Source organism: Chiloscyllium plagiosum, chromosome 42, assembly GCF_004010195.1.
Source record: "Chiloscyllium plagiosum isolate BGI_BamShark_2017 chromosome 42, ASM401019v2, whole genome shotgun sequence".
Lineage (NCBI taxonomy): Eukaryota > Metazoa > Chordata > Chondrichthyes > Orectolobiformes > Hemiscylliidae > Chiloscyllium > Chiloscyllium plagiosum.
This window is the reverse complement of record NC_057751.1, coordinates 2970035-2984405: the sequence shown is the minus strand read 5'-3', so window position 1 is coordinate 2984405 and position 14371 is coordinate 2970035. Positions and strand designations below refer to the sequence as shown.

Sequence of the window (14371 nt, the reverse complement as noted above, 5' to 3'; positions counted from 1 at the left end):
TTGAAGTATATAAAATGCAAGAGGGTTTGATAAGGGGAAACATCTGTTCAGAGTTCACCTTGAGAGATTATTTATGACCTCTTGTTCAAGTCAGAGGAATAAAGTTCAAAACTGAGATGAGGAGAAACTGCTTCTCAGAGGGTTGGGAATCTGTGGAAATTGTCACAAAGCTGCTCCTTTTTTCTGAAAGCTGTTCCTTTTCTCAAGGACACTGTGTCCTTGTTGTTTTTCAGAGGGATTGTAAACAGCTCCTGGTTCCTATTAGACTGGTTTGGTGGAGAGGTTAAAGGGTACTCAGAGGCCTTTTTGTAAACAGATGAGACTTCAGGCCAAAGTGGTCATGTTTTAGAAGTGACCTGTATAATGGAAAGGGAGTGGTCAACTCTCGAGCTGGGCAGTTCAGCCCAGAACTGGTTGGGAGTTCAGCAGTGAGCTCTGTGAAAACAGGCTCTCTCTCTTTCTGCCCTTTCAACTTCAAACTAGAAGGATGTGTTCTATTTTTTAAAATTGTTTTTAAGGGGGTTTGCTTCTTGGGACTGTTGTCTAAATTTGGCACAGCACAATTAAGTCTCATTTAGATAAACTGAGTTCTGTTGGGCTGCTTTATTCTGCTGTGTTTCATTGCATAAATTTTGTGAATAAATCTGTCTATTTTAAAACCTGGTAGTCAACCTACCTAATTTCCTCCAGCTAATTTTGACTGGACACTTACCAAAACAACTGACAAAAGTTATGGTGTGGGCTGCCTGCTCAACGATGGTTTGAGTGGTCTGGCCTAGTCCATAACACAATCACTGCCCCAGACTGCAGTGGCAGCAAACAACAAAAAAAACTCAACCAACAGATTCAAGATAGAAACAGATATGTTGTTTCAGATGGATAAAGGGCTAGAGGGAACATGCGGGAAGGTGAGTTGAGAGCAGGCTAACATCAGCACTGATTGTGTTCATAGTGGAGTCAGGCTTGAAGGGACGAAGTGTCTCTTCCCACTATGTTGCTTTGTAAACATGGAGAGAGAGGATGCAGTTGACCTAGTTATCCAGCTCTGCTTCAGACCCAGTCACCTATCAAACCTGACCACAGGCTCCCAGCAGCAGCAGCAGCAAACTGGCCATCTGCTCAGTCCCTCCAAGATTCAGCCTGGTCATTTCCACACCATGCCCGTTGGTCTGTTCAATCTCACCTCGTACCTAAATGATACACAGAGGGGTGTGTGCGCGCGCGCAAGAGACCCTCAGCAGTGGGTGAACTACATGAACAGTTCCTCCACCACAAAGCTTGGGAAGCAGGAAGAATCTATGGAAAACTGCAAGAGGACAAGAGGCCATGGGAGGGAGGAGAGTTCAATAATAGGCAGAGGACAGACAGGAACAGAAACAACAGCCACTACAGCAGGAGCCAAGCTAGGTGATCATGAACCACTCTAGCTTCACACCAAACATCTTCCAATCAGAATCATCAACTTCCTGGTGGGAACAGAGGAGAATATTCCTGCTCCTGTGCTAGTTAAGCATCAGTCTAGATTAAAGACTCCGATGTAATTTGTGTTGTTTCAGTGTATCACCGAGTGTGAACTCCTGACCACATGACGTACAAAGAAGGGGCCGCAGACAGAGGGGTGGGGAAAGCTGACAACAGCAATAGTCTGACAGGAGTTAAAAAGTTCTTTGTTGTTGATCGCCTGGAAGCAATGGCCAAAGTGGATCTGGTCTGATCAACATCAGAACCAAAAATAATTGCATCAGTGAAGACAAGTCACTGGTTGTCATGGCAATGTATCTGCAGAGGTGTTAACAAAAAAAAACCAAGAACAAATACCCAGTCTCCTGAACTGTAGAGCTGGGGTCTCAACTGGAAGCTTTTCCCTCATTATTCCAGCCCCTTGATTGGCTGGACACAGCTATTCCAATCACTCCAATTTGCCCATGGTGCTTTCCCCAACTAACCAGTTACCTGTGCATCCTGCCTGGCTCGTTGCTCATCCACAGAATTTCCTTCATTGCGGTTTCCCTGTGAGACAGCAAACACAGTTTCGGTCAGCAGCACACATGGCTTGTTACAGGATGCAAGTACCCGACTGTGCAAAACAAAAAGAGGTTCATTTCCTGGCACTCAGAAGTCACACAGACAGGAAGTAACCACATGGTAACCCCAGACTCTGGCAGGGTGCAGTTTCATGTCCACGCACAGAGCTGCGATTCACCCCAACATCAGCTCTGGGACAATTACACCTGCAGCCACTGGCAGTCAGAACTTCAGGCTGACCAGAGCTGTGGCCACTCACTGGACCACACTCTCCCATTCCTGATGCTGCACAATATTTGACTCTGGTCTTAGCCCCCAGGTTTTACCTGTGACAGATGGCAAACACACAAAACTGGCCTGGTTGGGAGGTGGGGGCTGTCCTATGTAGAAATGAACAATCTGATGAGTCTGGATTCTCTCCAGTATTGCAACCCAAGAGGTGATTGCACTGGGACACAAGATTTTCAAGCAGTTTCACTGATAAACTCAGCAGAGGTCCCTTCCTGCTGGGTGGGAAACTTCAAAACACAGGAGCACCTTTTAGCTCAGCTTAAAACAGTTGATCACTTTGGACAGTGAGGAAGAGAAACTTCACTCGGGGATTGTCAAGCTTGAGAATTCTCTCCGTCAGAGGGTGGTGGCAGTGAAGAGGCAAGAATATGCAGTTCTAACCCAACACTAGTCAGTCATAATCCCATGGAAGGGACTTGGGATGCAAGAGAGAGGAACAATTAAGATAAACTTGGACAGAGGTTTGCAGTACATCGCAACAGCAACACCAAAATATGATACGTGTAAGGTGAAGAAATCTTTAGTATTTCCTTTAGCGTCTGTAGTCATTAGGAGCAATAAAAAGAACTTGCTGGAAAATATGGATGGCAGACAACAGGTCAAGTGTTACTGACCTAGTCAGAGTGCATCATTTGCAGACAGTGAGGCAAGGCCCTGCCTTTGAAGAACAGCAGTGATACAGTCACAAATACAAAGCCATCCAACTCACCAACCTGACTTGGAAATGTACTGCCGTTTCTTCACAGTCGTTGGGTCAAAATCCTGGGATTCCCTCCCTACCGGCATTGTGGGTCAACCCACAGCAAGGGGACTGCAGTAATTCAAGGAGGCAGCTCACCACCACCTTCTCAAGGGGCAAATAGGGATGGGTTATCAATGCTGGCCAAATGGCCTCGCCCAAGTCCCACAAAACCAATTAAAAAAACAAACAACTTTATGGGTCAGACTAAACAGATCACTTTCCAGATTCTTTATACAAACAGGCATCACAACAACTGCACCGAAAAGACAGAGTTGTACGCATCACTGATGAGGTTTTAGGAGCCCTTCCCCAACACTACACATGGGCTGATGTTACATTGCTCACTCCCCTGCCAATGTTCAAACTGCACTTGGTCACCCTGGCTTCACGTCCAATGGAAACACTGGCCAGTTCTTTCTGTCAAGATGACGACTGGATTTTCTGTAGCTTCAGTCAAAGCAGATCCCAAGGACAGAAGAAGCTTTCTTGTCACAGCACAAAGTTGGTGTTGGTGAGCGAAAGCGCGCGGTCTACCCAATCCAGCACCTCTGAAGCCTCACTGAAGGGCAGGCAGATCTCTGCTGGCTGCTCCTTACCGTTGCCAGGGACACCAGCACTCTTTGGAACATAGCGGAAGTGTCCCCACAGATGTCGTCTTCAAGACTCTTGCCAAACTCTGCAAAAGGGGAAGAAAAAAAAAACTTCAAGTAGGAGCTGGACAAAGGGATAAAACAAACTAAATACCGAAAACATGTCAGGCCCCCACCCCCCTTAGACTACAACCAGCATACTCAACCTGTCCAAGAAAGATGGCCAACAATAACGAAGCAACTGCTGTTCAGAAGCTGCCATCGAAAAAAACCATCAATCCAGAGTTCAAATCCTGTCGTCATCTCGGCCAGAAGATGGTATATAATAGGTTATTCGTTACTGACCTAGTCAGAGTGCATCATTTGCAGACAGAGAGGCAAGGCCCTGGCTTTACCCAAATTCTCACATCCTGCAATTTACAACCCAGAGCTATTTTGGTCATCTTCCAATCCAACATCTCATCCTCACTCACCCAGACCCGGTCCTAACTCAACGATGGCACAACTCAATAACTCCCATCCCAGGATGGAATCTGTTTGACAGAGCAGGTGTTTGGTTGATTTTCTTCAGTGAGCTAACATGGTCATCAGTCATTGAGTGACATTTCTACAAGAGCTTGGATTTTCTTGAACAGAAGCTTGTTTCACAAATCAAGTTTAAATACAGCAGACAGTTCTCCAGATTCAAAACAGTCACAGCAAAAGCACAAAACCACTGGTTGCCATGATTTAAGAGCAGAAAGAATTGACCCACTCTCTCAACTCTTCAAGTTCCACCTCACTGCTCACAGCTTCCTTGTTATGGACGAAGATAATCACACAATGAATCCTTTGCCAAGCAGATGTGAACCAGTCATCAACCTCCATGTTCCAAAAACTTGAAGCTTTCTACAACAACTCTTGCGACTGGAAAGCTGCATCAATGAATCCCTTCTGCAAGAGGTGACTGGTTCTTCAATTGTTTCCACAGGATAAGCTAAACTGGCTTTGAAGGCCAACAGTGGTATCCTCTGAACTAACTCATAAACCAGGACATTTGTTTCCATCAGGTACAAAGGAAGTGAATGGCCTTAGACATTCACTCAATCATAAACAGGATTATCAACTTCCCATTGACACCACAGAGTCCACAGTCACCTACTTCCCCCCCCAAAAAAACTGAATTTCGTCACTGTTCCACTCAGATTCTCTGACCTGGCTATCTTTTCTTTTTTAAAAAATAAAAGAAAATCATCACGCAGCATGTCTCCAGCCATTATAACATTGCAATTTCACAAAATTATATTCATTGAAATAATGTATCTATGACGACAACCCAAAGCCCTCCTATTCATAGCGTCATATGACACAGAAACAGATCCTTTGGTCCAACTCATCCACACCAACTAGATATCCCAATCTGACCTTACGCTTCCCCCCCAGCATTTGCCAGCAGTTGGCCCATACCCCTCAAAACTCCTCCTGCTCATATACCCATCCAGATGCCTTGCTAATGCTGGAATTGTACCAGCCTTGCCCCACCTCCTCTGGCAAACCTCTCTGACTGCACTACTCACTCTCCCTGGTAAAGGTCTGACTAAGCTCTTGGTCATAGCCCACAGTGTATTAAAGTCTGGTTACATTCTCAGTGCAAGAATTCTTCAAAAAGATGACATGTTGCGGATACATCAGCATCACTCGACCGCTTCACAGCATCTCACTGTTCACATATTTGGCAACTCATCTGAAGTTTGGAAGGGGGCAAGAGGACAGAAATATTTCTCACACACTATACAGCTGTTTCATTCTTGAGGAATAAGACGAGGACTTTACCTTTCTTGTAAGCAGTCACGATTTGCCGGATTTCGGCGTTGTTCCGTGAAGCCAGAATTTCAATTAAGCAGCCTTCATCAGTCCCAGCACCCTAGGGACAAAACAGCATTAGTTAGTCCTAGCTTGCTTTCAGATCTCAGAAACGTAACTGTACTGATGATGGATTTACTGTTCAGTTCAAGACGGAAGGTAGAAAGAGCCCTGAAGACACTCCAAGACACTCAGAATCAATTCAAATTGAATATAGCCTTTGCAGCTTCTGTATCACAGCAGGTATCCCAGGCTGAGATTAAAAAGCAAGCATAACATGACAAAAGGAAAGGATTCCATTCAAACAGTGCAACTGTAACATGGCTGAGAGAGACACAGGGTTAGGTTTCAAAGTCCAGTGTATAATTAATCACTCCTGGAACAGTGATTGGTCCTTCACTAAGTGAAACAGCCAATTTAACCCAACAAACAATGATGGCACAGACTGAATTCATGGATTGCTCTTTTGGTGCAGTGTTGGAAGGAGCCTTGGCTCGGTTCAGAAAGGACAGTGTGTTCACAGAGTTGACTTTCAGGGTTCATGATTCCCAACAGTGCTTCACAGGACAATAGGACAGGAGACAGCTTGGATTTGGTGTGGAGGTTAAATTCGAACCGAGAGCAGGCATGATGAATGAGCTGGTTTCTGTGCTAACTCTCACGCAGAAAACCCACCAGCTGAGTGTGTGGACAGGGAACCCAATAGTGATGTAGGATAATGTACCATTTCTGGTCATGCACTCAGATCAAAGACTCCTCAGCCAGAGAGAAACAAGATTCAGTGCAACATCTGAACCTAGAGGACAGGCGATGAATAGTTGAGTCAACCCTGTTGGATCCAACCTTGCAAGACCACATTTCTTATTTAACAATCAACTGATTGTAACTTCAAATATCAATTGGACTGTTTTGTGTCTAGGGCCCTGAACGGAAGGGTAATGTACCACATGCTAGCAATCTTTAACCAGAGGCTGCACTAGCTCCCACTGGGGGAAGTAAGCATCACCCACAGCACAAACATGACTCAACAGCAGCCATGCCAAGAAACTCAAATCACTTTTCCAACAAGTCTTCAAGCACACTACAGGTTTTTGGCCAAGATAAACACGCTTGGATCTCAGAAGGAACAATTTATTCAATCTTGAACAGCAAAGGCACTCCTCAAACTTCAGGAAGTAAACCACCCCCAGGGAAGGCAGTTGATGGTCTGAAAGTTATCAGCTGGCCTTCAACTTCTGAGAAGGAAGGGCGAATGGTGGGTGGGGGAGGGGGGAAAATGTCACCGAGATACCATCGTCTCACAGCTGTCCCGACAAGATGGGTCTTCAGTTTTCCTGACCCTGATTGTTGGGGTCGGGTTCTCAAACTGTTCAGTCTGATCTGGTACAACTAGCAGCAACCATACTGAAGAGAAGCAAAGGAAGTGGCCATTCAGCCCCTTCAGACTGTCCTACTATTCACCAAGAGTAATGTTGATCAGTGGCCCGAGTACCTGCAGCTGCCCACCATCAGAGTGAATATCTTGGATGAAGAGAAATACAGAAAGCAGAGATTTCAACCCAAGGTGTTTCCATTTGTGGAAGGGGAACTTCCATACTGAACAAGTTCAGAAATTTGACTGGAGAAAGATCTGGCTTTGATTAATTTTGAAAACAGGGCCATCCCTACCCTATCGTGGGTACTTCATCTCACCTTTGAAGATTTGGACAGATCAATAATTAATCAATCCCAGCTGCTCAGTCAGAAAACATGGCAGCCATGTTTGATACAGCAAAGACTTTAGATATCACACCAAGGAGGGATGGATTTGGCTTTTTATTGAACCCCTCGAAGAATGGTATTAAATTTCTTAGAACGCTTCCGTCCCTCCAAATTGACCATTTAAAAAAAAAAAAGAGCAAACGCAGGGTGATCAGAAGCAAAATTCCATCTCCTACTGTCTCCACATCACATGGAGAATCAACTCTTCAGGCACACCCCAAGAAAGAGATACAAATCTACTTTCCCAACGCTTATGTACTACTGATTCTGGTAAACATTAACATACTGGCAAGCCTCAATGGCGGCCTGATAAGCTCCACTGCCTGGATAGGAATTATAGACATCTCAACAGAAATGTCAGAGCCCACTGGGAATAATATGCCCTTTGTCTGCAGGCACCCACCCACACAATGTGCCTCCCACAATGTTTAAATATTTACTGAATGTTCACACCAGGTCACATACCTTGATGGCCTTTTTTAATTCGTGCACATCGTACATGACAGGTGTCATCATCAAGCCAAGCACAACCTGCTCAAAATTGCCAGATATTTCTGACTTCAGGTCGCTGATCAGGTCCTGCAGCAAGATAGAAATTAAACAGAAAAATTGGACACCATGTTCCAGAGTGGTCCACGAGTGCTGAAGACACACGCGCGCACACACACAATCCTGAACAAAGACAGTGCTCCCAAATATGGGCACCACGACAAAGTGATGTGAAGGGATGGAATGAGAAGGATCAAAATCAACACAGGGGAGTTCCTCAGTTAGTTTTCTCCAACACAGTCAGAATGCTGCAAATCTGACTCCAGCAAATGGCGTTGACATGAAGCTCCCTCAGCTCCTATAACACCTCATTGATTTCCTTTTGTATCCTTGTGAGAGTGACAACATAGGGTGTGTGTGTAAGGGTCCTAACTACAAAACACTGCTTCTGAATGTTTGCATGTCAGTTAGACTACTGTAAATATCGTCAAAACCTCTTGACGCTCATTCTGAACAGCCGAAAAGAGGGGCAAAAAAAAAGAGCGCTGTCAATATTGACTTGTGGACATAAATGGAAAGCTACTGGTAAGCAATTACCAAAAGCACATGGAGATGATGAACTCTATGATCTCCGAGAGAGATCAGAATCACTCCTTTGTGTGTGCTTCTCCTTCTGTCTCTCTTGTGGAGCAAAGCTCCTATTTCTGATACTTGTTCAGAATCTCTCAAACGCACCCTACCCAATTACAGACACACTGAATGGCTGTACAGGGTCTCTCATCCAGAGGCTCCACGGTGATACTGCCTCATCACTCAGCTGCAGTTCACACTGCCTTCGGTAAAGAGATGTGATGCACAAACTAGAATGTAGAGTAGGAGAGATGGAGCAGGCTGGCAATCTGAGTCACCAGGCTGAGGGATGACTTGGACACATTTAAAAACTGTGGAGGGTGGGGGTTTGATAGGGTCGACTTAGAGAAGGAAGTCTTTCCACTTTTGGCGGAAGTCCATATCAGCAGCCATCAAAACAAGGCAGCGTCATGCCTAAATACAAAATCAGCAAGAGGGCCACCAAGTTAGGTCACAACCTGTCATTTTCCAGGAATGGGAGGAAAAACCGCATTCACCCATAGGGGTGGTGGAAACCTGGAGCTCACTTCCTGTCAGGGTGGGAGAGACAGAAACCCTCAGAGTGGGGAAGGATTGAGATCGACACTCAATGCCAAAGGCAGACAAAGCAATGGACCGAGTTCTGGGAAATGGGTTTTGACTAGAGAGGTGGTTGACTTTTCACAGCATAGACTAGATGGGCCAAATGGACTTGTTCGCGAGGGAGAGCGCGCTGATGAGGGGTGACAAGGGCTGAGGAACTGATCTTGTTGTGCACAAACAAACAGACTCTGCAGGCCAAAAGGCAGAGACATTTGACATGCCCAAAAATAAAGTGATGAGAATGTCAAAATTAAAACATTGGACTTGGCTGTTAACTGACAGCAATGAACAAACAAGTCAGCTTCCCGCACGTGAGCCCAGGGACAATTCCCCTTTGTTCAAAACAACACAAAACAGTAACAGGTTGCTGTTCATTGAAAAGGGAGCATGCAATGGTGGGAAATGGGAAGATTGGCCTGTATCCAGTGGGGAGGATCAGTGAAAGGAGACAGACTGCACTTGGTCACAACACACTGTACACAGACAGCAGGAAGTGAATGGTCACATGGACTCCAGTATCAGCTAAAAGTGGGGGGGGAAAAATAATAAAACAATGAGGGGGAAGAGCCAAGGTAACAAAAGGTCAAATGTTGGGGGTTACAATGAGGATTGTGTGAACACCATGCACAGGTTCTGTGTACGTGAAGGAGTTCAGGAGCTGGTGGTTAACCACATTGCTTTAATTACTCTAACAGGTCATTCCTTGCAGACATCCTCATTTGGTTCTCTCTCCACTATAGCCATCTAGGACTGCAGAATGTTTCAAATTCAGAGTTTCAGTTCCGTTTCTTGGGGATTCTCTGAAACCTCAGTGAGCTGACCTTACGAAGTGAAGGACAGACTAAAACACAACTTCCTCTGCATTTGACAGGAGCAAGTGTTACACACGGGCATCTCCCAGCTCTGTCCAAATGCTCTGTGGACAGTGGGATACTTCTGTTAAGTGCCCAAGGATTCAACTGGATGTGAACAGGATTCGATGGGATAGGAGAGAGGGAGAAAACTACAACAGCTACTCCAGTGCATAACCTTCAGGTCAGCAGACAAACCAACAGTCCCCAATCTCCCAGGATAGACAATAGCACTAATGGGCCTGTTGTGTTGACTTTATCATCAATGTAGCTTTGGCCTGCAAGAAAGGATTAATGGAGACCTCACACTGGAAGCAAGCCTATGAATGGAGATATTTCCTTTGTATAACTAAGAGCTCCACCAAGTCTGAAACACATTGAAGCCAGTCAGATGGTGTGGCAACCCCAGGTAATTAGCTGGAGACCCGCAGCAGATGAAGAGGATTGTCGTGTACATCACCCAGTCATACATTTCTCATGGAATTCACAAAGCTGCAGTCAAAAAACCATACCCTGCCAAAAGCAGTCTTGAAGTCTGCTTTGATCTGCTGCCTCTGGGCAATAGTTCTTCTGGTCAGGACCTCAATGATGGCATCCTCATCAGTACCTACACAGCAACAGAACAGTTTCAAAACCAGCTGGTCATTACCTGCTCTCAAATGTGTCATCTTCAACTTTTTGGAGGTGCCGGTGTTGGACTGGGGTGTCCAAAGTTAAAAATCACACAACACCAGGTTATAGTCCAACAGATTTATTTGGAAGCGCTCGCTTTCGGAGCGACGCTGATGGTACAACCTTCTGATGAAGGAGCAGTGCTCTGAAAGCTAGTGCTGCCAAATAAACCTGTTGGACTATAACCTGGTGCTGTGATTTTTAAACTTGCAGATGAAATATTGCATGTTTGGCCGTGGAAGATCCACGTTAGTGGGAAGCTTGCATACTGTCATCAGACCAAGGAATGTGACCTTCACACCAAACATATTACAACAGAGCAAGAGGCTATCAAGCCACTCTGTTAGCACCTCACAGCGGTTGAGAACACAAACAGCTGCTCATGAAGTGACATCAAATGGTTTCTGCAGTAGGACTCAAAAATATGGGTCCCTTGCAATTTGGGTCCCACACACACACACAGCCAGATAGTTATTCCCCATGTCTTCCCCACGCTGCTCGTTCAGTTTGGGCGACAGGCTTACAAATTGGTCCATGAACATTCTGAAAGTGCAAACCAGAAACGATATAACGAATGCGATGTAATCAGAACCACTCAGAAGGATTACTCATCATCGTGTGTGCAAAGTACACAAACATTCAGTCCCGGAGGCTGGGACACATTATTCCAACAGGGAGCCACATTCCAATCTGCATTTCTTCCAGGGCTGAACCACCACAACGTGTTCCCCTTTGCCATGTGAGAAAATGACTCATTGTAAATTCATAATTTTTTTTTATTAATGTGGACCTACAACATGCATTTTGAAAGTGTCATGGTTTGCAGATATGTGTGGTGGTTGTTAGTGAGGGCTGTCGGGTGGGGGGAGGAAGTTTGAGGTGACGTTCAAGGCCATCTGAAGGTTATCTGTCAGAGTGAGAAAGGAACACTGTCTGCCTTGTCACAAGTGACTGAGTGTTAGCAGCCACACAGGAAGTTGTGGACACGGAACCTTCAGGCAGACTAACACGATTCAATATGCTCTGACAAGTCTGCCTGCCTGCCTCCTTTAGAGGAAGAGATGGACCTCGTGTTGGCAGGGGAGGAGACGGAATGATCATTCCTTATTGTCCCAAGGTGGTCACAACCTTGGCAGAAATGATTCAGTGACCATGCAGAGGGTCACTAGAATGATCAGCTAACTGGCTGCAGGAACTAGACTGCATGCAGAACCTGAAGAGGAGGGGGGTCACATGGAGCTCAAAGGATTGGTCAGAACCTTCAAAATAGGAGGCCGGTTGGAATGCAGGGAGGTGGGGGATGAAAGGAAGCACTTAATCCAAAATCCTCTGCTAACCCAACATGCTGCTGTGCTGGGCAATAGTGGAGATGACTCAATGGGCTGAATGGCCTGTGACTTATGGTCAAAGTGTTCTCAAACCCGCTAACCAATGGTTTGTTTGAAAAGGGTTTAATGGGTTCAGAATGCATGTGAAACATCAACCAATCACTGACTTTACATGGCAGAACAGGAGAGAGGGGCTGAATGGTCTCCTCCTGGTGCTGTAACACTGATGGAAAATACTAGAGAGCAAATTGCAGCAAGGGTCAGTGAAATAACTGCACACAGGCTGGTATCCTGTCAGTAAGCCACCCTCTGTTTACCAGTGCACACTACACTGGCTGTGACCAGCCTGCTTGGCGTCAGTCCCGGAACTGAGCAGACTCTAAATCTCCTATATCGGTCAGCCAGGGCTCCCTGATTGGGTTTATCAAGTTGGGCCAATCAATGACCTTATACTCAAAGAGGTCCACCTAGTCCCAAATCACTACAAAACGTCTGGTTTCCATCATGCATTGCGACAGAGGGGTGGAAGTGAACTGTCACTAAGGTGGGAGAATAACATCCCCCCCACATCACAGAGCTCTGTGACACCCTGAGAATGACACCTTTGTTAAGTAAAAAGGATTGGTTGAGATACAAACCGAGCCCCTTCATCGCCTTTCTCAGTTTGGCTGCATCCTCCTGGGAATTGAATCCAGGGTACTCTCGAACAGTGCCACGATGTCCAACCTGTTAAGAAAAAAAATAGCTGTCACCATTGCCACAGAGTCAGTTCTTCACTCATTTATTTGAAAAAGGCTACCTGCTTCCTCTTGTCTGCATGGCGTGTGACTGGTCAAGGGGTCTCAAGACTCCAATTTCTAACATCACGTGAGCGTCTCAATGTGACAAGTCCATCTTGAAAACTCGGTGCGTGCTGACAGGACAGCAGGTGTAGGATGGTGTGGGACTCAAACTACACGTCCCTGACTGCTTTCCCCTCCCCTTCCGACCAGCATGGCTGAGAGCATAGATGAATTAGCTTGTGCCAAGGTGCCATGTGAGACTTGGGGGTGATTACCCAGCAGGAACCTGGCAATGTCAGAGAACACACCCAACCAAGGAACAAAGCTGAAGACATGATTATGAATGAAGGAGTTCACAGACACAAGCCTTGGCTGGGTAAACAGACACAGAGACACTGTTGGGAACACGGAACTAAAGATGGAATAGAAACGCAGATCCGGATTTCACCAGAGCATGGGAGGTTGGTGTCATTCTCTGGGGAAGATGACGACAAGACGGAGAGGGGGGAGGGTTCCGGTTCAACTCCGCTGCTCAGTGCTAAGATAGGAGTGAAGCAGAAATGACGCTGCTGAACACTACAGGGTGGGCTGCTGGTGACAAGGAACTGGCATTTCATTACCCCTCAGGACAGCAGCTCTAGGTTCAAAATATCAAACTAAACTCAGCCAGAGAGAGCAGCCTTCTGCTGCTGTGTCCACAAACACACAGAGGAAGCAAAAAGAGAGAGAGGAACACACACACAGGCATCAAGATATCTCACAACCAAGCATATGTGCAGTTGTAAACACCGCTATTGACCATCAAAACAAAGGTCAATTCTTGTCCAGCAGTCTGTCACACCATGGCAGAGTACAGTCAGTCAGTCACCAACAAAAGGCATCAGGACCTTTCAGAGGAAGCTCCTGCTGAAAGAAATGGCAGTGCTTCTTAAAAAGGTGAGTCCTGCAGCTTTCTCCCTCCTGTACTAGAGGATGGAGGTAGTTGCTCAGCTTCAGGATGGTCCCCCTGACAGTGCAGCACTCCTGCAATGCTGGGGCACTATTGTTAGCCTTGGTGATATGCTCAGAGTGGGACTCCCATCCATAACCGGCTCACTTTGACACCCAATGCCAATGGATGCAAGTGGGCCAATCACTGCTGGCCAACTCCCATTGTTTAGGAACCTAACCTGACAAGGAGGGTCACACTGCTGTTCCCTGCGCTGTCTTGTCTCCTCTGTTACATTCCACTGACTCAATACCAGTGCACTACTTGTCTCAACAAACTGCACGTAGGCAAAACAAAATACAAATTTGCCAAACCTCTTTTCAGAGCCAGGTCACGGAGATCAGCCATTGTTAATACAGGCGTGGGGCAGCACAGTGGATCAATGGTTCGCATTGCTGCCTCACGGCACCAGGGTCCCAGGTTCAATTCCAGCCTCAGGCAATTGTGTGTAGAATTGACAGTGTCCCCATGTCTGTGTGGGTTTCCTCCCACAATCCAAAGATGTGCAAGTCAGGTGAATTGGGTGTGCTAAATTGCCCACGGTGTTTAGGGATGTGTAGGTTAGATATATTAGTCAGGGGCAAATATAGGATAATAGGGTAGGGGGTGGGTCTGGGTGGTTTACTCGTCAGAGGGTCAGTGTGGACTTGGTGGGCCAAAGGGCCTATTTCTATATTGTAGGGATTCCAGGCAAGCAAGAACATGGGTACAATTTCACAAAACATGGGTTGGGAATCACCAGAAATATAGTCTCCAAATCAGGGAATTACCAGTAATGATACGAACACCAGGTCTCCC

The 14371-nt window shown here is 46.1% G+C and overlaps 1 protein-coding gene across 2 annotated transcripts in view; it reads right to left on the bottom strand.

The window, feature by feature from the left end:
- Positions 1-14371, bottom strand: part of anxa4 (annexin A4) — a 49200-nt gene that overhangs the window by 16949 nt on the left and 17880 nt on the right. For both annotated transcript variants that reach the window (XM_043681196.1, XM_043681195.1), the window contains exons 3-8: positions 12442-12529; positions 10316-10410; positions 7717-7830; positions 5461-5551; positions 3655-3734; positions 1954-2010 (exon numbers count right to left, since the gene is read on the bottom strand). In XM_043681196.1, the coding sequence (XP_043537131.1) occupies positions 1954-2010; positions 3655-3734; positions 5461-5551; positions 7717-7830; positions 10316-10410; positions 12442-12529 (525 nt within the window). The remainder of the gene's footprint in view (positions 1-1953; positions 2011-3654; positions 3735-5460; positions 5552-7716; positions 7831-10315; positions 10411-12441; positions 12530-14371) is intronic.